The sequence below is a fragment of the Panthera onca genome, chromosome A3 (genome assembly GCF_046562875.1).
Source record: "Panthera onca isolate mPanOnc1 chromosome A3, mPanOnc1 haplotype 2, whole genome shotgun sequence".
NCBI lineage: Eukaryota > Metazoa > Chordata > Mammalia > Carnivora > Felidae > Panthera > Panthera onca.
The window spans coordinates 138,486,624-138,510,661 of NC_138341.1; the positions used below are offsets into that span (position 1 = coordinate 138,486,624).

General features: G+C 59.5%; 2 protein-coding genes across 5 annotated transcripts in view; both read left to right on the plus strand.

Annotated features, from left to right (window-relative positions):
- Positions 1-10,300, plus strand: part of OSBPL2 (oxysterol binding protein like 2) — a 36,215-nt gene extending 25,915 nt beyond the window's left edge. For all 4 annotated transcript variants that reach the window (XM_081795390.1, XM_081795392.1, XM_081795391.1 and 1 more), the window contains 7 exons: positions 1,176-1,283; positions 1,890-1,979; positions 4,270-4,393; positions 6,044-6,172; positions 7,191-7,314; positions 8,216-8,306; positions 10,077-10,300. In XM_081795390.1, the coding sequence (XP_081651516.1) occupies positions 1,176-1,283; positions 1,890-1,979; positions 4,270-4,393; positions 6,044-6,172; positions 7,191-7,314; positions 8,216-8,306; positions 10,077-10,179 (769 nt within the window). In that variant the 3' untranslated portion in view covers positions 10,180-10,300. The remainder of the gene's footprint in view (positions 1-1,175; positions 1,284-1,889; positions 1,980-4,269; positions 4,394-6,043; positions 6,173-7,190; positions 7,315-8,215; positions 8,307-10,076) is intronic.
- A 7,225-nt stretch (positions 10,301-17,525) lies between these two features.
- Positions 17,526-23,897, plus strand: ADRM1 (ADRM1 26S proteasome ubiquitin receptor). Its single transcript, XM_081795394.1, has 10 exons — positions 17,526-17,678; positions 18,395-18,608; positions 19,205-19,321; positions 21,287-21,410; positions 21,728-21,814; positions 22,259-22,340; positions 22,585-22,817; positions 23,051-23,208; positions 23,367-23,469; positions 23,676-23,897. Exons 2-10 carry the CDS (start codon positions 18,396-18,398, stop codon positions 23,777-23,779), a joined length of 1,221 nt encoding a protein of 406 aa, XP_081651520.1. The 5' UTR covers positions 17,526-17,678; position 18,395; the 3' UTR covers positions 23,780-23,897.
- The last annotated feature ends 141 nt before the right edge of the window (positions 23,898-24,038 follow it).

Consider the following 24,038-nt stretch of genomic DNA (forward strand, 5'->3'; position numbering starts at 1 on the left):
ACCAGAGCTGGGGACCCAAGGGGGATGGAGCCACGGTGTCTCTTAGGACCTCATCGCAGAGGTGGCCTCACCCTGACCTTAAACCCTCGTTGGTCACGAGGACCACGCTGCTTGAGGGTGGGAGGGAGACACGGATGAAACCTGGGAGGTGGGGGACTTTGAGGGGCGTCGTGGAGGCTGCCCGCACACCCATGAAATCTCAGTCCAAACGCTCCCCGGTGTTTGTTCGGACACCTCGCAAAGCAAAAGCCCATCTCTAGCAGTCGTGTGGACGTTGCAAAACCAGCGTAGACCCGGTCTAGGCCACGGCGTGCCGCAGGCTCCCTGAGATGCACGTCTTGCTAACCGTGGCCCGCCGTGATGAAGCACGGGGTATGATTTTTGTTTCACGTTGGCCCAGCCTGGCTGGTTGCCGGAGAATACCAGCCCCTGACCCCCGTGTACCCAGGGCTGATGGGGTCACCAGGTGCAGTGAGGGCACCCCACTTCTGGGAAGCATGTGCGTCTTGCGGCGGTCTGTGCTTTCTTGGGGCGTGGCATGCAGAACTGAAAAGTGGCAAATCTTACTGATTAACGCATTTGAGTTTCCCCTGGAAATTTGAGGGGCCCCGAATACTTGTCCTGAAATACTTCTGCTTTGAGCTAGTCTCTGCCCTTGATCATGGCTCTTTGACACGGCCTCCCTCGAGACACGGGTCTCACGAACTTGCATCACATCCGTAGGGGTTCTTTTCTCCTTGGGTCAGGCCACTGGGGGAGGATGAGGGATACGAGCAAAGGCGTCTGGGAAGGCGTTCCACACGGAGCTGCTCCCTGGACCTCGGGCGGGGTGTGGGCCGTGCGGCTCCCGCAGGCGCCGGCTGAAGAGGCCATTGTGTGGACAGCTTCCCGGGACAGCCTTTTCTCTTTGTCTCGGTGGTCTCCTGTTGCTTATTAACTTGTCTCGACATTTAAGTAGAAAGCTTTGTTGATGCTACAAAGGAAAGCAGAAATAAATTTCAAACAAATGCTAAATAAATAGCCGCTGTTCGAGGGAGTTCAAAGCGATATTCTACTCCGGCACAGGTTTTAAGGCAATTATGGCTTAATTCTGTCTGGTATTTTGCTTTTTAGGGTCACGCAGTGTCTTTTGTTTGCTGGCGTCTGACTCGCGTGTTTTCTGGCATCTTTCACAGACACAATGAGGCTTACACCTGGACCAACCCTACCTGCTGTGTGCACAACGTGATTATCGGGAAGCTCTGGATAGAGCAGTACGGGACGGTGGAGATTCTGAACCACAGGTAATGGCACCGGTCGCGCGCCAGTCAGAGACCGCGCCGAGCCCCAGACGCGCTTGCCGTGAGCTCGGGGACACGCTTCCGGCCTGCTCCCGGCTGCCATTCAGGCCGTCGGGGTTCGGCGCGCCTGCGGGAAGAGCCAGGCCTGGGGGTGGCCGCCATGGTGCTGGTCGGTGGTGGCATCATCTTGTGCCCCTGCTCACCTCTTGTTTTGGTTTCAGTCGCAGTAGCGAATTGATTTTGAGATTTTAAATGACACTAAAGAATGATGGGATTCCCACGTGAAACATCCTCAAATACTGACCTCTGTCCACCCTCGAACCTTCCTCCTGGAAGTTCGTGACATAGCGGCTTTGTTTTTTAGCAGCTTTATTGAGATACAGTTTGCATACTGTAAAATTCACGCATTTAAGTGAGTTTCGGTGTATCTACTGAACCGTACCGTTGCCACCAGGCAGTGTCAGAGCATCTCCGTCACCCCAGAAAGGTGCCCCGCGCCCATCGCGGTCACTGCCCGACGCCCCAGCCCCGGCCACCCGGGTGTCTCGGTTCACCTTTCCCAGACATTTCGCGTCGTACAACGGAAGCCTGTGTTTGTTTTTCCCGCAGAACTGGAGATAAGTGTGTGCTTCATTTTAAACCGTGTGGACTGTTTGGAAAAGAACTTCACAAAGTGGAGGGGCACATCCAGGACAAAAAGTAGGTCTGCGTCTGGGTGGCTCACCGTGGGCGGCGCGTGCGCCCCTTGATGGCGATGTGGGCGTGCCAGTGACGTTCGCTCACGCTAGAAAAGATTATGACTCTGTTTGGTCTAGAGAAGACACTCCCTCACTGGGTCTACAGAGAGACGAAGGGTTAGTTTTAAGTGTCGTTTCCGGGCGGTGAGTGATCGGGGTCTGTCTCGCCCTCTCCTGAGGAGGAGAGGTCTGGGTCTGACTCCTTTTGATCAAATGGACGTGAGGAGATGAGGTGCTCTCACTGAGAGGAAACGCTGCGCTTTTGCGAACAGAGCTGAGGTTGAAGACGTGACCACGCGTCTCCTCCGGAGCGGTGTCTGCCACGTGTTGCCAGGCACAACTCAGACCGTAGTGGGAGCCTCAGTTCCACGGGCCGGCTCGTGGCACTCTGGGAGTTAGAGACTTTTTACGTGTTGGATCAGAGAAACGGTCAGAAGTTCCCAATAGATTTTCCGGGGTTCTCTCTCCTTTGGGTTATTTAAAAAAACATTTTTTGTAATGTTTACTTATTTTTGAGAGAGAGAGACAGAGCGTGAGTAGGGGAGGGGCAGAGAGAGGCGGAGGGTCGGGCGGGGACACAGAATTCGAAGCAGGCTCCAGGCTGCGAGCTGTCAGCACAGAGCCCGACTCGGGGCTGCGAGACCGTGACTTGAGCCGAAGTTGGACGCTTGACCGACCGAGCCGCCCAGGCGCCCCGACCTTTGGGTTATTTTATCTTATGTTTTTGGCCTCAGATTTCTCACTTTTTATTCCCCAGTCAGGAAATTGGGATTTGTATAATGTCATGAAACCCCTTCCACCTCCTAAAAACTAGACATTTTCTTTCTTTCTTTCTTCTTCTTCTTCTTTTTTTTCTTTTTTTGAAGTAGCCTCCATGCGAACATGGGGCTTGAACTCACCACCCTGACATCGAGAGTCAGGTGCCCCACCCACTGAGCTAGTCAGGTGCCCCACCTATGTTTTAATTAGAAACAAGTTTCCAGGGTAAAACGGTGGGTGCTGTTTCTTCTGCTGCCGAGTACCAGAAAGTCACCTGTTCAAACAGCCTGTCAGATGCTTTTAGACTTCAGACTCTGACCGCCGTGCCCACTGAAGTGAGCCGGGGCTCAGCTCGGAGACCTTGCAGGACAGCAGCCCTCTTCAGGACAAGGGCACCGGCCATTGCCCCGAGCAGCCTGTCCCTGGTGGTGGAAACAACCCAGAGAGAGACCGTGGTCAGCGTGAAACGGGCCTGCAGAAACGGGCCACTCCTCACTGCCACGCGCACCGTCCCGGAGGGTCTGCAAACCCTGTTCTGATTTTTTGATTTTCCATCCCAAACTGGAGTGAGCTCTTGCCTAACGCCGTGCCTCTTGGGGACAGAATATGTCGGCCGAGGTGACTAAGTCCTGAGTGAGGACTGGCCGAGTGTCCCCCGCCAGTCCCCGCGTGGCCACTTTCCGGGCTGAGCCCGAGGCAGGGGTGCCCGCCCTCCCAGAAATGTCACACGCCTGGCAGAACAGCATCTCCAGGCGGTGCGTGGCCACCGTGCTTTCCCCGCAGGAAGACACAAAAAAGACAAAAAGAAAAAACAAAAAACAGTCCAGCGCTGTTGGCGTTGTTCCTTTTGGAGTCCGGCAAAGCGCTCTGGTGGTTGATCTGGACAGTTTCCAGAGGTCGTTAGGAAATGAAGCAAGCAGACGGGTACTGATGTGGGCATCCGATCTGTGGATATGAAGATAAAGCAGACAATGCCAGCTGAAATTGCGAGGGCTGTTGATGTGATTTGTAGGAAAGGGAAGGACACAGTCTTGGAGGTTCATGTATTTCAAGGGCAGTGGCCAGACCAGCACGTGGGTTCCAGCGAAACCTTCCCTTTTTCTCACCTTTTCTTGTCCACACTCGTGGGGGCTTGTGCCCTTATCTTCTTTCTGCTTTGGCAAATTAGGCCCGAGGGGGGACCCTCAAAGGCAGATTTTCCTCTTCGCACCTCTGTCCAGAGAGGTTCTCAAATTTACAAGGAGACAAACCAGAATGGGAATGTACTCCACGGTCACGGTCACAATCGAGGTGCTGCCTGTTTAGATGAAGGGTTTATAATTGCTATAAACACGGTTTTAAAAATTCCCTTTGATGGGGCGCCTGGCTGGCTCAGTCAGAAGAGCACACGGCTCTTAATCTCCAGGTCGTGAGTCTGAGCCCACGTTGGGTGTAGAGATTACTAAAGATAAATAAATAAACTTAAGCAAAATTAAAATTCCCTTTGACTACAGCAAAAAGAAGCTCTTTATGATCTATGGAAAATGGACAGAGTGTTTGTGGGGAATAGACCCTGCTGCGTACGAGTCCTTCAAGAAGCGGGAGAGGAGAGGCGACCACCTGAGCAAGCCACAGCCGGTAAGGTGCTGCCCCCGGGGGGGGGGGGGGGGGCGCGAGGGGGGGAGGGCTTCAGAGTCGAGTGCGGGGGGAGTCTGCCTTCCCTCTGCTGGGCCTGTGGGGTCCCAGCTGGAGAGGATGAAGGCCTGGAATCCGCCCGTCCGTCTGTGTGCTGCTCGGGGCCTCGGTTTACCTGCATCTCTGTGTGCAGAGGCTGCTGCCGTCAGCCGGGCTCGGGGGCCACCTGGTACGCCATGTCCCCCAAGCCTGGCAGAGCCCAAGTGCACCTACGTTTCTTTCTGGGAACGCCGTGCTCCGGGTTCTTCTTTGTAAACCTCCTGTCTCCCAGCACCTCGTTAGCTTAGACCTATTAAAAAATCAAGACTGTCATGTCTGTGTTTTCAGTTCTGAGCACCAGGTAATATATTCGACAGTTGGGAAGTTTTGGCAAGGATACTCTCCCCCCAGAGCTTTGGAATACTGATGATCTCAGGGCTAAAACTAGAAGGGGTAGCTCAAAGGAAGGGTCAGGTTGTTCGAGGTAAGAAGAGAGAGGGGGCCAGGCCCAAGGCATTCAGCCTCCCCCAGGGTTTCAGTGGTCCGGCCCTGTGGCATCGCCTGAGTGCTGCTGGACACCTTCCAACGTGCTCTTTGACTTTATTTTTTTTTTTTAATTTTTTTTTTTTTCCAACGTTTTTTATTTATTTTTGGGACAGAGAGAGAGCATGAACGGGGGAGGGTCAGAGAGAGAGGGAGACACAGAATCGGAAACAGGCTCCAGGCTCCAAGCCATCAGCCCAGAGCCTGACGCGGGGCTCGAACTCACAGACCGCGAGATCGTGACCTGGCTGAAGTCGGACGCTTAACCGACTGCGCCACCCAGGCGCCCCATCTTTGACTTTAAAAAGCAAAAGGAACGTTCCATGTGAAGACCACACAGACTTGGAATGTGAAATGCCCGAAGGGGTGGCTTTTGGTGCCTTAGTTTAGCTTCGTTGTCCTCTGGGTGACTCGACATGAGACAGACTTGTGTGAGCACTTGCCCGGGAGCAGCCTTCTGTAGCTCCTGGCACCGAACCCCGTGGCCCGCAGCCAGCGGTACCGAGCCCTGTTGGACGTCGGCCGGGAGGGTCCCGAGGCCGCGTCGTCATGTCCCCGCGTTCTCCCGCAGCAGCCGCGGGGGTGGCCACTGCTTCCTTCTCCGGGTCCCGCTGCTTGGGAAATGTGAGGGTGGTTGCGTTTTGTCTTCAGATGTGGTCTGCAGGCGGGGTTCAGTCTAGAGGTGCTAAGGGTCCATGAGGTCGCCCGGCGTGAGCGGTTCTGGCGGAGGGCCGAGCTGCGGCGTGTGGGGACTGGCTCCGGCCAGGGAGGGCCGCACCCCGCCTGGCCGCTGCTGTAGAAGGCCCAGCCCCCCAGCCCCCCAGCCCCACCTGCCAGCCGGCGGCTCCCTAGGCGTTGGTGTGTGCTCTCCCCAGGAGGGCGGGGGGGGGGGTGCACTCCTGTGCTGCTGACTTCCTGCCCTCTGGGGGAGCCCCAGCACGGGGAGCCCCTGCAAAGAGAGCATCACGGCATCTTCTCCCTTACCAGAGAGCCCATCTTGCCCTGCCTGACAGTCGCTCCGAGAGTAGCTGTCCCGCCCGGCCGGCCGGCCCACGGTGTTCTGTGTTTCAGGACGACAGCTCCCAGAAAGCTGACGGCGATGTGGCGGATGCCGTGCCCGAGGTTCAGGAGACTGTGCAGGTCATTCCAGGCAGCAAGCTACTCTGGAGGGTCAACACTCGGCCCCCCAACTCTGCCCAGGTCCGTACCCCCGACCCCCGCCCCTCTCCGCACCCCTGACCCCTGGCCAGGCCAGACCCCTCAGCCGTTCCCCGGCCCCGTGTCCACGCCGCCTAGGACCTTGCTTCCTCAGAGTGAGCCTCCGAGGGCTCCCCGCCCTCCCGGAGCCCCAGTCGAGCCTCGGCCACGGCCTGGCCTCCCCGGGGCAAAGGCAGTGCTCCGCCAACATGTCGTGTGCGTGTGCTGCCGTGCCCCTGACACGCGGTGAGACAGGTGCCCCGCGTGCACACGGTGCCTTCTCTAGGCGGCCTGCACCGACTGGGTCTCACTGAAAGGGGCTTCCAGACTGCTTTTGAGAGATTATTTTCCCGACTTGTCGGTTTAGATGCTTAAATGCATTTTGGTACTTATGTTTGAAAATTACGCTTATAATTTATATTGCACATGATAAGTTTATTACATCCCGTATGATAGAGTGCAGTATAGAGGGTGACTGTATAAATGTAATAATTTTGTGTAGTAACTGTTATTTTAGTATCTATCATTACTTATCTCGTTCATACGTAAAACATACGGACTACATGTGAAGTCTACTTCACTCCTATCACCCTACCAGACCACAGTAAAAAGGAGACAGAACCCCCACCTACACGGACGTCACCTCGACACGGCCACTGCTGGCTCCCAGCAGAGTGTAAAATAGTTCGACCCAACAGGGCAAAGGTGTACTTCTTGCCAGGAATTCCTCTTAAAAACAACACTTGTTCCTCCTCCCTGTGGTTCGTGTCTGTGGACCCAGGAGTGGAGCTGGAGGGCCGGCAGGTGCGGGACAGTGAGGAGGTGCTGGGGGCCTTCCCAGGACCGGCCGGGGGGGAGGGGGGGGGCGGGCGGGGCGGCTGTGGGGCTGCGTCCGCACGGACTGTGGGGCAGAGCGTGGACCGGCAGGAGTGGCCAGGACCCGGCCGCCCCGAGCGGCCTAGCCGAGCGGAGCGCGGAAACATGCCAGCGTGGTGACGGGTTTCCGCGCCTCTCCCCCCAGATGTACAATTTTACCAGCTTCACCGTCAGTCTCAACGAGCTGCAGAGCGGCATGGAGAAGACCCTGGCTCCCACGGACTGCCGCCTGCGCCCCGACATCCGCGGCATGGAGAACGGCGACATGGGTGCGCTCGCGGGCCGGTGGGGGCGGGGGGCGCCCGTGCTGCAGGTGGACAGACAGGGAGACTGAGGACAGTGCCTCTCGCACTCTCCGTGGTGGAAGAGGTTTAGAAATCCCAGCCTGCTGCAGACCAGTCCCCTTGTGGATAGGATACGATTAAGTTACTAGAAAAATGAAGGACAACGGGTGCGGAACACGAGTCCCCCAGTTCTTATCAGCGAAATTGGGGTAACGTTTCCAAGGTTGGACGTGTTCTCCATCCAAAGTCAGTGTAGGACCGCATCCCGGGCCCAGGCTGCTCGCGCACCGTGGGTGTCTCCGCGTGACGAGGGAGCGGCCGCACGCCGGCTCACCCATCCACGTTGGCCGTGCGGTGGGCCGCTGGCCAGAGGGCCGTCCCAAGCGGTCCTGGGTTTTGTGGACACAGTCGTTGTCGAGTGGAGGGACTGCACGGGGCAGGGAGACCCCCACTCTCCAGGACCAGTGTCTGCACCCGCACCCGGGACCGGGCCGCAGAGCCCGAGGGTCAGGTTACGCGGGACGGTCCTCTGTGGGAAGCAGCCCCCGCTGGCCCCGGCCCTGCCCTGAGGGTCAAGTCGCCCGTGAGCCTGAGCTTGCCCTTGCTTGGTGCTCCTTCCCGAGCCCTGCTGCGCCCTCCTGCGGTGCGGGGGAAAGGCCTGCCTCTCCCCGCAGCCACACTGGGGTCGGGGCGCTGCTGTAGCCTCGTGACCGGGTGTGGTTTGCAGACGACGTTTCTGACCAGCGTGACTTCTCACCTAGGGTCTGGGGGTGGGGGGCGCTGCCGCGTCTGTCTGCTTCCTTCCACCCTCGCCTCCGTCGGTTGTAAGCCGGGAGCCTCACCGTCGACTCTGAGTCCTTACCCACGCCGTGTGCTTGGCCCCCAGATCTGGCGAGCCAGGAGAAGGAGCGGCTGGAAGAGAAGCAGCGGGAGGCCCGGAGGGAACGGGCCAAGCAGGAGGCCGAGTGGCAGACCAGGTGAGGCCTCGGTGGCTGGGAGAGGGCAGTGGCCAGGGCCCCACGTGCACCTGTGGCTGAGCAGAAGCTATTTTGGGGTCCCATTAACGCGGGGCCGCAGCCCCGGGTCTGGCATGGGTCCCGGGACACAGATGGGCCGAGCGTCCCCGAAGGTGAGTAGGCACCCTGCCAGTGCAGGGACAGGTCCCCTCCGACCCGGGCCTGGCAGTCCTGCCCACAGCGCATCTGACCCTGAGCATTCCTCTCAAATAGGACACAGTTTAAAACAAACCGTAGTCTGAACCAGGCCACCAGCTGGAGGACGACACAGCTTGTGGAAAGGCAGTGCTGTGGAAGGAATGGTGTGTTCAGCCATCGCCCTTTGACACTGCTGCAGGCTGCTCTTGTCCACGTCACCTGCCACGTGGCACAGGTGGCCAGATAGGTCCCGGCCGGCCCCACGTGGTAGCATGGATAGGAGGCAGGGTGTGGAGAGCGGTGCCCAGGGGCATCGCAGGTGGGGACACACCTGTGTTCAGACCAGGTGAGAGGGTCACAGACACACAGAGACAGATAGATAGAGACAGACAGAGACAGATAGAGACAGGGAGCAGACCCTGTGGGCCCGGGGCCTCCTGCTGTCTCACCGGAAAAGCGCGGTTGGTTTGTCAGTGGTCGTAATTACGTGAAAACAGCCCATTCGGTGAGGATTCAGTCGGGTAAGTACCGTAATACTTGAGCATAATTAAAAACATATGTCCGTTAAAATGTTAGTCCTAGCAAGATCTTGGGGTGCATGGGGCACCTGGGTGGCTCAGTCGGTGGAGCATCTGACTTCGGCCCAGGTCATGATCTCACACTCTGAGTTCAAGCCCCACGTCGGGCTCTGTGCTGCCAGCTCAGAGCCTGGAACCTGCTTCTGACTCTGTGTCTCCCCCTCTCTCTGCCCCATCCCCACTCATGCTCTGTCTCTCTCTGTCTCAAAAATAAATTAAAAAAAACCATAAACAATTAAAAAAAAATCTTGGGGTGGCCTTGAGCTGTTCACTGAGTGTTTTTTCCAATCAAGCTTGATGCGCTGTAGGCATTGTTTTCTAGGCCTGGTCACGATCGCCTCCTGTGGCTGTTTTGTGACTAACATTTTTAAAACCATTTCTTTGTGCTTGGGCTTCCGACCTGATTTAAGTTTGCGCTTTCAGTCTTTCCAATATTTGGAACTGGCTTCATTCCAGAAAAAGCTTGAAAAGCATCCACCCTCCTTCATTGTCTTTAAGGAATCGATTTAAAAAATACATTGCAGAAGTAGCGATATTTGGTCCTCAGATGACTCCTTCTACTTTGTGAGCCCCAGGTCCTTAGTTGTCTTCAGGATGTGCGCCAGCAGTCGAGGGTCCGGGGGGCTTCCCAGGGCACGTGCCACACACGTGCCCGCGGTGGCGGCCCTGTTGCCTCCCTGCCCACAGGTCGTCCCCTTCCCCAGTTAGACACGCCGGGCCTACTTCCAGGGAAGGAACCAGCACTGTGCCCGTCCTTCCCTCGGAAGGGATAGTGGCCGTTCTCCGCTAACAGCCTAGCGTGTTTCTGTGAAGGCCTTGAGGGTCTGCTGGCGAAGCCCACTCTGGGCTGTTCGCGGGGACAGCATTCGAGAGAAAATGTGGTCGATAACTCTCAGCCGTGGCTGCTGCCCTGGGCTGCATCTAAAGCCGCGTGCTGATGCGGTGAGGCCTCCCTGCAGGGAACACGAGCCAGGTTGTGTCCACGTGCTTCCTGACCATGTCCTCTGTGTTCCAGGTGGTTTCATCAAGGCAGCAACCCACACACGGGGGCTCCCGACTGGTTGTATGCGGGGGGCTACTTTGAGCGGAATTTCTCCCGCTGCCCAGATATCTACTGAGGGGCCGGAGTGGCCCCCAGGACCGGAGACCGGACTCCGTCAAGTGGTCACGGCAGAAACCAGCTTTTCCAGCGACTGTGTCCGTGGAGACAGCACCATCCCCGGTCAAGGATTCGATGCTAATTAACTTCTGATCGCCAAACATTTTACTACTGTTCATCAAGCTTCACATGGGATCATCGTGTTTTCATTAAGGGCGGAAAAGGACAATCCTCTGCCGTCCCTTCACGTGACGGGAATCAGCCCGGCTTGTTACAGCGCCCTCTTCATTTTAAAGTTCATAACGGAAGTAAGTAACCAGGAAGGGTCTGAGTTCTAAGTCCCCCCGTGTCCCTCCTCCTAGCACAGTGGCAAAGGGTTTCTGAGACTGTCGTGCATTTGAACCAGTAACAGGGGAAGACGGATCTTGAAAGTAACCCTTCGAGGAGCTTTACGGGGCCAGGGGTTGCTTCCTAGATTACGGTAATGCAAAAGTGAAGACTTTCAGAGCGCCAGATGGAATGAAATGAAAGCTGTCAGATTCTGTATTTTTTACCAGTCTTCAATAATGTAAAGATTACTTTTAAAATATTTAAGTTAAAACTACTTGAATAGTATTTTGCCGGAGAGCAAGGTTTGCATTAATCACCAATCGTATACTGTCCGAAACGAAGCATTACCGTGACAGCCTGGGGTGGCCGGAAACCTCGAGAGTCGTGACGGACCTCCCCAGGCTGCTGCCAGCCTCGAAAGGGGCCCCGCCTCTGTCACCGGGGCTTCGTGGCCTCTGCAGGCCAGGCCCGCGTCACAGAGGGTCGCCGTGCCTACGGCAGGTGCGCCCTGCGGGAGGCTCCGAAGCAGCAGCCGCTACGGCCGTGTCATTAAAGTTACTTAACAAAAAATAGGTGCGTGTCCATCCTAGAAACATCCCTTCTGGTGGCTCTTGTCTTTCTGTAGAAGTGTCAACACCGCAGGCCTCAGCGGAGCTCTGAACGGAGAGCGTCTGCTGAGCGTGCACGCACTCACGCGGCCGTATGGAGTGCTGGGCTCTCGGTGGCAGGCTGCCGTCATTGTGTGTCCGGGCTTCGACGTCACATCTGTCATTAAAACACTTTTAAAAGCGAATACTTGTTCTGCAGCCTTGATTCTGTAGCTTTGGAAACCGGAAGTCAAGGTGTCGGGTGGAACCGAGCGTCTGCCCCACGGAGACGGGAGCGGAGCCACTGGCGACGGGCAGAGGTGTGCGAGGCTTTACGGTTCTGACGCTGTTCTGAGACGGGGTCGTGGCGCATCTGGTCGTCCGAATGGGGACCTCATGCCCCTGTGGCCGTGGGCGGGTTCGCTGTCCACGAGGGCGGGCGAGCTGAAAACGTCGAAGGGCACAGTCCTAGGACACGTTTAAAAGGACAGTATTTCGGGCAGTTTAAGAGCTTCTTGCAGATGAATCCGTTTCTCACTGCCACTGATAACAGGCCAACGAGGTTTGCACTTTCGAGTCTGCTGGGGAGGCCGGTTTTCAGCACGCACCGGGCCCAGGCCCCAGAGGAGGAGGGCGGGACGGTGGACACCAGAACATACGCGTTTGTGGGGCCGTCCTCACTTGGCTTATGGTTTTTAAACTTCGGTCTCTGCAAATGCCAACGTGTAAAGTGACTGCTTCAACTTCGTCTCCCTTGGTCATTTCAGATGCCAGAGGTTTGTCTCTACTAAAGATTTTTTTCACTAGAAAACGCATCTTAAAACACAGGCACCTGCTACCGATGCTTTTGGCCTGTGTGGAAAGTGGTGGCTTCTCAGCCACACATTGATGTCATTATGGCTTTGCTGTAAGGACCCAGGGGCTTTCTAGAGTAATTTTGTAACTTCGACCATCTGTGCAGCAGGGACAGTAGAGCATACTCTCCCCTAAACGCTCGATGTGATGAGTTTGCTCCCCTTTGAGGTGAGGATCCAGTCTCGCGTCCTTGACTGGGCACACAGTTGTCAGCCGCTGGAGGTTCAGCCAGGGACAGAGAGACACCACGTTGGAATATGTCTCGTGTGCGATATAACCTAATGTCATGGGGCCCCTGGCGTTGACTAGGTTTCATAGGCCACCTGGTGTTGGAGACCCGACAGTCCTGTCTGGGGGGGGGGGGGGGGGGGGAGGGGGCTGGCACGAATCTGTCCCCAAGCAGCCAGGGTCAGGACGTCACTGGCACCTGGTTGTGGCTCCTGCTCAGGAGGAGGCCGCGGAGAAGCAGGCCCCGGGCCCTCGGGGACATCACGGCATTTTGCCACCCCGGGTTGCCACTTCCCGGCATGGGTGGGAGGGACGCGTGAGGGCCCAGACGGCTCTGCACAGACACCGGGCCCTAGGAGGGTAGCGGCCACGTGGGAGTGTTGGCGTGGAGAGCCAGAGCGGCCGCAGGGAGGGCGCCCCTGAGGAGCAGCTCCGAGGGCTTGGCCACTGCGACCCCCTTCAGACTCCTTCCGCAAAGCGCGTGGAAGTGTCAGCCCACCGGTCTGCCAGACACGCGACCTGCTTTGGGGACCCGTGTCAGACCAAGCGGGACTGGCACTGGGGGAGGCATCAAGTGCAGCCTTGGTGGCCTCTGGGGGCACTGGGCAGGCCCAGGCCCGATGCCGCCGGCCACATGTCTGACCGAGCGTGACGCCGACCAGCTGGGGAGGTGTGTCCGGTGAAGCGGAGGCCGTGCCGTCTGCTTGCTGGGTTCTGGTCGGAACATGGAGTCAGGAAATCAGAACAGGAGAGGAATGCCAGGAGGCTCCCCAAGGTGCAGGCAGCCCTCCAGGCGGCCCTGGCCACAAGCCTCCTTTCGGGACACTGGCTCCTTGGGAAAGAGTGCTCCCCAACAGAGTTGGTGACTCACTGGCTTTCCCAGTCTCATGTACGCACGAGGAGCACAGAGCACGGACATACTGATAAAGTTACCGTTGGGAAGCACCAGTGGCCCTTCTCCTGATCACCCCTGCGTTCCGAGGGGAGGGTTGGGTGGCGAGGAGAGTTCAGTCGGCACGAGGTTCCCGCCAGTCCTGGTTTCTCCCGTCTCAATGTCTGCACTTTCAGACGTCTTCCCGAGGACTTTCTCAGGTCCACAGTGGTGCAGAGATTGGGGTCCCGGATCAGAGCATGTAACCAGACCCAAGGCACACCGGTGGTCTTCCCTCCACCTGTATTACTTTGGGCCTCACTATCTTTTGCGTGCGTGGTGGGAGGGTTTTGCAAAGTAAAAACTGTTTTTCGTGTCTCTTGCGTGAGTTTACTGGACAGTCAGCCCTTCCCTGGCTGCACAGCTCCGTCGCCCCTCTGAGAACCAAACGGTCCTGTGTCAGACGATTCGTAAAGGCCCCGTGGTCTCTGCAGCAGGCGACGACACACAGACACGGGCCCTTCCTTCCTTGCTGTGCACGTGCTTGGCTGGCCCGCCACGCTGTTTATCCTGTGTCAGTGTAGCTCGAAAATGTCAGGCAAGAGTATGGCTGGTGAGACGGATTTATTTTTATAATAGGTCATAACTGTCAGTACCCATCCGTGTAAGCAGCATCCACTACTCTCGGAGGTTCTTCTTGGAGGACTGAACAGATCCGTGAAGGTGAATGTTCAACCCCAGCTCCAAATACAGATTTCCTTGGAAGTGGGTGGTGGCTGACACTTGCTCTGCACTGAGCAAGTTTTCACTGTCCCAGTCGTTCTGGCCTCTCTGGAAAGGACTGCAGATCGGCTACAGACGAGTCCCCGCGCACGGGTGTCGGATTGGACTGTGCACTCTGTAGGATTGGCCCCGCACACGGATTGCTTCAGAAAACTGTTTGTCATGGTGGTGGGGGCTCGGGGACACCGTGACACCATTGTGTGGGCACAATGGGTGGGTGAAGGGAAGTGGGGAGCTCTGACTGACCATCTCTCTTCTCTCCTGGGGATCAGAGCCCCCAGTGACAACAACAGAATGCCCAGAATGCGGTGTGAGTTTGACCGGAAGGTCCGTGCTGCCTGGCTGCTGGCCTAGGTGCCCAGCAGCTACATACTTCGCAGGAGGAGGAGCTGAGTGGAGATGGTCATCCAAATAGCCATGGTGGCTCTGGTCAGAGGGACAGACGGTCCACAGGATGGCAGTGCCCTCAGGATGCCCAGGTGCACGGACAAGGGGCTCCACCAGCCTCTGCCGTATCTGATGATGGGGACCGCGGAGCACTCAGTGCTGCCAGAGCCAGGCCCTAAAACCGGGCAAACAAAAAACAACCTGATTCAAAACTGGACATTTCTCCAAAGACGCGCAAGTGGCCAATAAGCCCGTGGGAACATGCTCGACATCGCTAATCTTGTGGGAAATGCAACTCACGACGACACGGAGGTCCCGCCTCACACCCATTACGGTGGCAGCTGTCGAGAACAAGCAAAAACCAAGTGTTGGCGAGAATGTGGAGAAATCGGAACCCTCGTGCGCTGTCTGTGGGAACAGAAAACGGGGCAGCTGCTGTGGAAGGCGGTATGACAGCTCCTCAAAAAATTAAAAATAGAATTACCAGATGATCCAGCAATTCCGCTGTGGTTACGGGCCCAAAAGACTTGAAAGCAAGGTCTGGGGAGAGAGACTCGGACATTCACATCGACAGCAGCGTGAGGCAGCATCGCTGAAGCCCGCGAGCAGCCCTCGTGTCCCCCCATCGGATGAACGGACGAGCAAGATGCAGTCCGCCCGGACCAGGGGCTGTTACTCCGCCTTGAAAAGGAGGGATGTTCTGACGCCTGCTGCCACACGGGTGAACCTTGAGGATGTTGTGCTCACTGAAATCAGCCACAGAAAGACAGATGCTGTCTGATTCCACTGATCGCATCAGGCAGAGTCGTCAAAATGCTGGAGGCAGTAGGGTGGTGGCTGCCGGAGCAGGGGACACGGGACGGGCAGCTGGTGTTTCACAAGGTGACGGGGGCTCTGGAGGTGGACGGCGGTGAGACGTCACAACATCACGATGTATTTACCACCACCGAACGGCATACTCAAAAATGTTCAGACGGTAGATCGTATGTCCCGTGTATCTTATCACAACAGAACAAGACTGGAGAAAAGTTACCAGTGGCGTCCAGGGCTTAGGGAAGAGGGAGCGATGGCCAGGAGGGCGCGGGGCACTTCCGGGCAGGGAGATGGTGGGTGCACACCATACGTTTGTCCAAACCCGCTGGCTGTGTGCACCGAGATGGGCTCTTGGCGACGTCGCATGTCCGTGGGGGCCGCGGACTGTCACGGCACACCCTCTGCAGGGGGGGGGGGGGTTCGTGGCAAGGACGCTGTGCATCTGTGGAGAGCGACGGGCTCCATTTTGGTAAGAACCTGTGATTGCTCTGAAAAGGCACATGTCAGTCAAAGGAAAGAAAGAAAAACAAAAACCCACTCGCCAAACCCTGTTCTCCGGTGGCGCCTGCTAATCGCCGCACCGTCTGTCCTCCGCTCTGACGGTTCTACTCCGCGTGTTTGAACTGCACTCGCGGGAACAACCGTGTGGCTCTCTTCCTGTGTGTCTTGCCGGCCGTGCCCTCTCTGGTGACGCATCTGGGCACGTCCTGCCCCCTCTCTAGCTGCTGCGCCCAGGCCCTGCCGCCTGGCGCAGGAGGAGCCGCGGGGGCTTCCGGCTCTGCTGGGGCTGCCAGGGCGCACCCCAATGCCGTGTTCCCCACGGCGCCCCGCGGCGGGGGCCTGGGCCATGCCTGTTTCTCATTCACATGTCGTCACCAGGCCGGCCCCAGGCTCGACCCCCTGCTTGAGGAGACGCTCTGGTTAGTGCCCTTCGAGGCCCCATGCTCTGCAGGGTCTGGAAAGTTCGCTGGTCTCCCTGCGGCTTCCTGTGGCAGCTTTTTAACTTTTCCTGACTTTGAACAAGTGCCGCCTGCCCGCTGGCCCATCTTGGGGGCACCCGGAGCGGATCTTCCCGTCGTTGTCTTTTCTGGCTTCCCCTGAGCTCCGAGAGGGCGGTCACGGTCACAGGCTTACAGCTGCGCCCCTCTCCCCTGTGGTCTCAGGAATTATCAAGGGCCGTGGAGTTTGTGTGGGGGCTCTTATCTGTTGGGATTCACCCTACTAGAAACGAAATGAAGAAAAGTAAAGGTATTTAACTAATAAAAAGACAACGAACTCATTATTAACATAAATAACAATTTTTAATGAAAAGCAGCTATATTTTCCAAAACAAAACTGGTGAGTCTTTAGATCTCAAGACAATGGACACAGAAGCGGTTGTCCTTCAGACTATTATTACACAGGTTATACAGGAATTAAAATAATGCACCAGACCCACACGTACCAGCGTGAATAAATCTTCAAAACAAAACTACTTTCCACTTTTACACTTTTTACAAAAAGCTTTCAAACAAAGCCCGTGTATACATCTAGTTGGTAAATCGTCAGGCAGCTCGCACAGTGGCCTTGCTTTGGTGGCGGACGGGGGTCTAGCATGGGGCAGGGAGGGTGCAGGGCTCCGTGTGCGCCCCCTTGCTTACTGCTTGGAGCCTCGAAGCAAAGTGCAGGATGGAAACGCGGCTCAAAGACCAGCAGGAGGGCCACCCGTCACTCATTGTGAGTATGGACGACGGGCTTCTTGCCCTCCACTCTGAGCACACACATCAGCCTCTGGGGACTCCAGGCACAGAAGGAGTGTGGGGAACAGCCGTGCCAGCACTGTCTTCGCTGGTATGGGGCGGGGGGGAGGGCTGGACAAGAATGGGGTCAGTAGGGGGGCGGGGGGGCACCCCGCCCCGGGGGGCCCCCCCGCCCCCCCCCCCCCAGGGAGAAGGGAGGCAGCCATGCCAGCACTGTCCTCACTGGAATGGGGGGCCCCTGGGGGAGAACAGGGGGTACCCATCTTAGCACCATTACGGGGGAAACGGGGCCGGGGGTACCGCACGGAACTTCTGTCGCCCCCGAGGACCATCGTTGATGTCGTGGGCTCTGCGTCCCAGGCCCCGGAGCCCTGGGCTTTGGTTCAGTCACATACCCCTGCGGTCGTGAAGCCGGCCCTCCCCAACCCCCGGGTCCTAAGACGCCCTTCCCCTGACTCGGGGACTGTTTCCTCCACGCCCTGGGACCTGGCTTGCAGCGCTGGCCGTGAACCTGAGACGCCCCCTCGCGCCTCGCAGGTGCCGCCGCTCTCCCGCGACGGTGGGGATGTGGGCTCCAACGCCCACCGCTGGGTCGGCGCCTGCCACGCCACTCCGGTCGCCGCCGCCAGGGGCCGCCGCCGCACCCCTATGACACAGCAACAATAGGGGCCGCTCTGGCCCGCGCGCCGCCCGCCCGCGCTTCCGCCGGAAGGGGGCGCGGGGCGGGGCGGGTCGGGTCGACGGACGGCTGCCCTTTCCAATCGCTGGCGGTTCAGCGTCGGCCCCGCCCCTGGCACGGCCCAATCGGCGGCGAGAGCGGCGGGAGGGGCGGAACGAGAAAGAACTTCCGGCGGGGCCCGGCAGGCGCTGAGGAGGAAGAGCGAGCCCGGACGGCGCCTCTCGGCCGAGTCGCGGCGCGGGCCAGGTGCGGGGGTCGCCGGGGGGCGGGGACGGCTGCGGGGGCGGAGCCTGCGCCGTTGGGGTCCCCGAGCCGGGGTCGGGTCGGCGGAGGCCAGGGGCCGTGCGCGGGGCGACGGCCGTGGGGGCCTCGGGCTCTCGGGCCGGCGGCGGCCGTGCCGGCCCGACCGCCCCGCGCGACGCGGGGGCCGCGGGGGCCGCGAGGTCGGGGTGGGCCCGTGGGCCCCGCGCGGAGGAGCCTGGTCGGCGCGGCGCGACCCCGGTCCTGGGGCTTGTCCCGTCTCCTCCCCCACCCTCCCACCGCGCTCGTTTGTGCAAGGGCGCCGGTCCGCCGAGTCGCAGCTTAACGGGCGTGCCCCGACGGAGCCCGGCCGGAGTCTCGGCCCTGTCCGAGGTGTCGGCGCCGTCTCCTCCTAGCTCACGTTGCTGAGCTTGTTCGGGGCCCGGGCCGCAGAAGTGGCGCTGAGCGGGGTTCTCGGCGGGAAGCGGGGCGCGGTTGGGGTGCACAGGTTAATTCCGATCGTGGAGAAACCTGAGAAGCAGCTGCGGCCGCGCCCGGGCACCTGCTGGCTGCGTGCTCCAGGGAGACTGCGCCGCCGCGGGGGGCCCCCTGTCTCCCGGCCTGGTGGCGGCCTTTCGCTCTGTCCCGCCAGTGTCACATTGGACGAGGAAGCTGGGACTTTCACGATCCTGACCGGGTTTGCTTGCTGGTCGCTCTTCCAGGATGACGACTTCAGGCGCTCTGTTTCCAAGCCTGGTGCCAGGCTCCCGAGGCTCCTCCAACAAGTATCTGGTGGAGTTTCGTGCAGGAAAGATGTCGCTAAAAGGAACTACTGTCACCCCAGATAAACGGAAAGGGCTCGTGTACATTCAGCAGACGGATGACTCCCTCATTCACTTCTGCTGGAAGGACAGGACATCTGGGAACGTAGAGGACGTAAGTGTCTGGTCTTAGGAAGCCCGCCTGGTCGTCGGGACGGTCCGGTTTTCCAGAAGCACGCGTAGCTGCTCACACCTGGCTCTGGACACGCAGCTGCCCTGTTACGGTGGGCGTGTGCTGCTGGCACATGTGGGCGCCGCTGCTCCGGGGCCCACACCAGCTGTTCCGCTTTGCTCACGGGCATTCGGGTCTCCCGCCCCGGATCTGTAGACTGCTCCCGTCATTGTGCCTGGGATTCGGGTGCCGTGTAAACGCTGCGCTCCACCAGCTCTCCTCCTTTTTAGCGCTGTCTGTTCTCCAGGCTCGTGTGTTCCTTGTTGAGAGCAGTGCAGACCCACTTTGAACCCACCTGGGAACGTCGTTCCCAAGACGTCTCTGTTCAAAATCCTTGAAAAGCCGAAAGGCCCCCTTCCCTGTTGAGCATCGAACCCCTCTCCCGGCCCTCATGCCCTTGGTGGGGTGCCTGTGACCCTGGCCTCTCCACCCGGTGGTGCATCGTGTACCCCGCCCCCTCCCCCGACACGGGACCCAGCGTGTTTCCCGCGGAGGCAGTATTTGTGTGACGCTAACTCCTCCCCTGTGGCTCTCTGAAGGATTTGATCATCTTTCCTGACGACTGTGAGTTCAAGCGCGTGCCGCAGTGCCCCAGCGGGAGGGTCTACGTGCTCAAGTTTAAGGCAGGGTCCAAACGGCTCTTCTTCTGGATGCAGGTGGGTAGGTTTTGCTGGCCTGTTGTCTTTCCTCGTGGCTCACCGGGCGGTAGGGCTGGTGCTGGCCGAAGGTGACTGCCGCGGAACCTGAGAATTTCCGTGGGGCTCCTAGCGCCAAAGGCAGCAGAGCAGGGGACCTTTGCAGAGGGTACACACTTGTGGCTGGGCTCCCGGTGCCCTTTCACGACCCGGAACTCCCTGGCACACAGAGCGGTTTCTGGACTGGGCCCCGGTCTTGATGCGTCGACGGGCACACGGCCCATGATGTGCTTGTCACACACTCTTCCCCCCCGCCCCCCTGGGCTGTGAGCACGCACGGCGGAAGCAAGGTTGACCACACGCTTTCTCCTTGCTGTGTATTTGTACAGAAACGGAGTGTTCTTTTCCAGGCTTTTCTGAGCCCTGCCTCCCCCTCCCCCCAGTTGTGTGCTTTGGGGTGTTCGGGTCAGCGCGGCAGGGCGTCCTGGTGCCCACGGCGGCAGGCAGCATCCCACTGGGCGTAACAGCCGCCCAGCCTTCTCCCACCTGTTGGCCGTTGGGCCCGTTTGCACCTCCGATTTGTTGCAGGCGGCGTGTTAAAGAGTGATTTTACACCAGGTTTGTTTCCCGTACAGGGGGTGGTGGTGATCGCCGTGTTAAAATCCAGAAACGGACTTGGTAGAAGTGGGTAAACGAGTGCATTTGCAGGGTTTTTTTGCTTTTTGGGTTTTTTAACGTCTTGAGAGAGCTCGCAGGTGTGTGCCTGAGCAGGGGAGGAGCAGAGAGAAAGGGAGAGAATCCCAAGCGGGCTCCACACTTAGTGGGGGACCATGAGATCATGAGATCGTGGCCTGAGCTGACGTCGAGAGCCCCACGCTTTGTCGACTGAGCCGCCCAGGTGTCCCCGGTTTTGCAGTTTTGACAGATGTTGCCACTTTCCTTCCCCAGAGGTGAACCTGTTGCCCTCCCCCCAGCACTTTCTGGAACAAGGCAGAAAAGGTTTTCCTCTCTGTGGGCTGGACAGGCTGTGCTTCTGCCGAAGGAGCGTGAAAGCCACTGTGGACGAGAAGTGAACGAATGGGTGCAGCCCTGTTCCGTTAAGACTTCATCTGCGGACAGAGATGGGGCCATGAGCTTGTTTCCCCAGTTTTGCCAAGAAATGTTTCCCCAGAGGGTGCCTGGGGGGCTCAGTCGGTTAAGCGTCCGACTTTGGCTCAGGTCATGAACTCAGGGTCCGTGAGTTCGAGTCCCACGTCTGGCTCTGTGCTGACAGCTGGGAGCCTGCTTGGGATCCTGTCCCCACCCCCCACTGCTCCACCACACGCGTGCTCGCTCAAAAATAGAAACTTGTAACAGTAATACAAAAATCGTTTCACCAGCTCTACTGTTTTTGTTTCTCCCGATTTTGCTCTTCTCCCCACTTCCTTCTGCCCTGGAGGGGAGGAGCTCTGTTCTGTCCCTTCTGTGTCCCTAGCACCCTGCAGGCCCACGGTGCACACTCAGGGACGGAGGGTGGGCACTCTGGCTCGTGGGCCTGGGGGCACTTCGGGAGGTTGTGGCTGGCGAGCGCCTGCGAGCCTCTTTATGGAGCTCCCAGCGGACCCGAGGGGCCACGGCTGGGGCTGCTCTGTGTGCCGTGGGGTCACAACCGGTGGTTTCGTGGCTTCACGCGAGTCACCGGAAGGTTTCGTGGCTCTTAGACTGTTGTGTAAAGGGTCCGGTCCCGGAGGGTCAGAAGGCCTTGCGGGTGCACGTAGGGCGGTTTTAGTGCTGCAGTGTCCCTACCCTGAGAACCAGCGTTGCCACGGCACCGGCGGTCTTGTGGGACTGCCGTCCCTGTCCGCCCTGCTGGGCCCTGTCCTCAGTGCTGTGTGACTGTGGACAGGTAACATCACCCGTCTGAGCCCCTCACCCTCGTGTGCGAGCTCCTTCGGTGGCAGGCGGGCTGCCCTGTGGCAGCTCCGGTTGTACCCCCTCCCCCCACAGGAGCCCAAGACGGACCAGGACGAGGAGCACTGCCGCAAGGTCAACGAGTATCTGAACAACCCCCCGATGCCTGGAGCGCTGGGGGCGAGTGGGAGTGGAGGCCACGAGCTCTCTGCACTGGGCGGTAACGGTCACCTCCCAGAACACGCTGGGGTGTCCGAGCACGTGGCGAGGTCTTGGATCCCTGATGGTGCAGGCTGGTTGTTTTAAAGGGACGCGGAGGCGTCCCAGCTCCCATCGGTCCCCAGCCCCACCTTCCAGGGGTGAAACGTCTGAGCTCCACCCCGTCGGCTCGTTGCACTTGCGGTTTGGGGGAGAGCCGAGGGAGAGGTCCCAGCGCGCGCTCCGTCTCAGCGTCAGCCCGAGTCCCCCAGCCTCCCCGGGGCCCCGTGGGTGTTGACCCGGCGACAGGCCCGAGTCTGAGCACCTCCTGTCTTACAGGCGAGGGCGGCTTGCAGAGTCTGCTGGGGAACATGAGCCACAGCCAGCTCATGCAGCTCATTGGACCCGCCGGCCTTGGAGGACTGGGTAACCCCACGGCCCCGCGGCCTGCGCTAGGGGCGGACAGCCGTAGTTAGGGTCGCTTTGCCATTCGAGTTCTTCCTTTAGTTCCTCGTTGGCTCCGAGCGGTCTCTGTGAACACGTGTCCCTCATGCCGGCTTCCCCGGGAAGGGCCCCCCGTTCCCTGCCGCCCCCGCTGTTGTGCCGGGGCGGGTGTGTGTCGCACACGCGTGGGAAGCGCTCGCTGTTCTGCCGGGTTTGCAGCGCGTGTTAGTGCGCGCTAAGTGCGTCGTCTGCAGACCGGGACAGAGGTGCCCGGACCTGATGGAGTGAGGCAGTCGCTAGTCCGGCACCTCAGCCCGTGGCCTCTGCTGTCCCCTCATCCCTTGGGTTTCGTGCAGGATGCTTGGCCGGGAGAGGTGGGCTCTTCGGGAGGGTGTGGCATCTGAGCTCACGTCTCTTTGCTCGCAGGGGGACTGGGGGCCCTGACCGGGCCAGGCCTGGCCAGCTTACTGGGGAGTGGAGGGCCTCCGGCGAGCAGCTCTTCGTCCAGGTGAGCCCTGTGCTCCGCCCCACCATGCCTGTGTGCCCCCAGGCGTCCCCTCGTTCGAAGGAGCCCGGACATAGGAGATGGCGAAGGACAGAGAACCCCCCCCCCCCCGCATGACCCCCCAGGGAGGGTCCTTTGGGGCCTGGACTCTTCCGGAGTCCCAGCAGTTCCGGGACGTTGGGGGCAGGACCGATGCGGGCACCCTCAGGGTGTGAGGCCGTCCCATCGCTGCCCTCGCTCTCCCCAGCTCGCGGAGCCAGTCGGCAGCAGTCACCCCGTCCTCCACCACCTCTTCTACCCGAGCCACCCCCGCCCCTTCCGCTCCAGCAGCCGCCTCGGTGACCAGCCCCAGCCCCGCACCCAGTTCAGGTAACGGAACCAGCACGGCAGCCAGCCCAACCCAGCCCATCCAGCTGAGCGACCTTCAGAGCATTCTAGCTACTATGAACGTGCCGGCAGGGCCAGGAGGCGGCCAGCAAGGTAACATGTGCTCCTCGGGTCCGGGCTGGGGGGGTGAAGGTGCCTGCCGCCCCCCGCCTGCTCCCTTGCTGGATTTCCGAGGCGTGGGGCCGAGCATGTCCCCGGGCTGAGCCGCTGCCCCCCCTCGCCTTGCCACACCCGCCAATTTCGTGGCTCGGGCGTCCGCGGCTGGCTTCCTACGTGGGTGTCTGTGTCGGCCTCGAGCCGCTGACGGCCCTGCGCTTACGTCTTAGTTGACCTGGCCAGTGTCCTGACGCCCGAGATCATGGCACCTATCCTCGCCAACGCGGACGTCCAGGAGCGCCTCTTACCCTACCTGCCCTCTGGGGAGTCGCTGCCACAGACGGCAGAGGAGATCCAGAACACGCTGACCTCGCCCCAGTTCCAGCAGGTAGACGCTGTGGCCTGGGTGCCCCTGCCACGTGCTCGGTGGAAGGGGGCACAGCTCACCGAGCTTCAGCGTGGCTCCCGGTCGCGGAGCGTCCCCGCCCCCCTCCCGGGCTTTCACCAATAGCGTGGGCTCAGGGGGCGTCTGGCTTTCTTTCGCAGGCCCTGGGCATGTTCAGTGCAGCCCTGGCCTCTGGGCAGCTGGGCCCCCTCATGTGCCAGTTTGGCCTGCCTGCAGAGGCCGTGGAGGCGGCCAACAAAGGCGGTAAGTGCCCGCGCCCCCACCCTGCGCCCAGGGCAGGGTTTGTTTTTTTCCTCGTAGTTTGCATGGCACAGGGCTGGCCGGCTGGGGCCCTGGAGGTTCTGTGGCCCTGGGCCTTGGTGTTGATGTTTTCATCTCCTGTGCCCTCCAGCTGGCAGTCTCAGGCCGGGGTCTAGGAAGGGCGCCTCACATTTTTAAATGTATTTTAGATGTGGAAGCATTTGCCAAAGCCATGCAGAACAGTGCCAGATCCGAGCAGGAGGGCGACGGGAAGGACAAGAAGGACGAAGAGGAGGACATGAGCTTAGATTAATCATCCGCTGTCCCCAAGGGGTCGGGATTCGCGGCCTCTGCGATGGCGCCTGTGGCGCGGAGCGCGCCCTCACCTCCGTTCCGCTTGCTGAGAAATAAAGGTCTTGTCTTTTACCTGCCACCTCTGGTCTTCCCGTGTACCCAGGAGGGAGCCGGGCCGAGCGCTGCCCCTCCAGCCCTGGCAGTTCTGACTCGGGGGTGGGGGGACAGCCACTCCAGGCGAGGGGAGCCCCCGGGCCGGCGCTGCCCCCGTGAGCACG

Coding starts and splice junctions, on each gene's coding strand:
- ADRM1 (XM_081795394.1), top strand. CDS start 18,396: ATGACGACTTCAGGCGCTCTGTTTCCAAGCCTGGTGCCAGGCTCCCGA. Junction 22,341..22,584: donor GCGAGCAGCTCTTCGTCCAG/GTGAGCCCTGTG, acceptor CGCTCTCCCCAG/CTCGCGGAGCCAGTCGGCAG. Junction 23,209..23,366: donor CCTCGCCCCAGTTCCAGCAG/GTAGACGCTGTG, acceptor TTTCTTTCGCAG/GCCCTGGGCATGTTCAGTGC.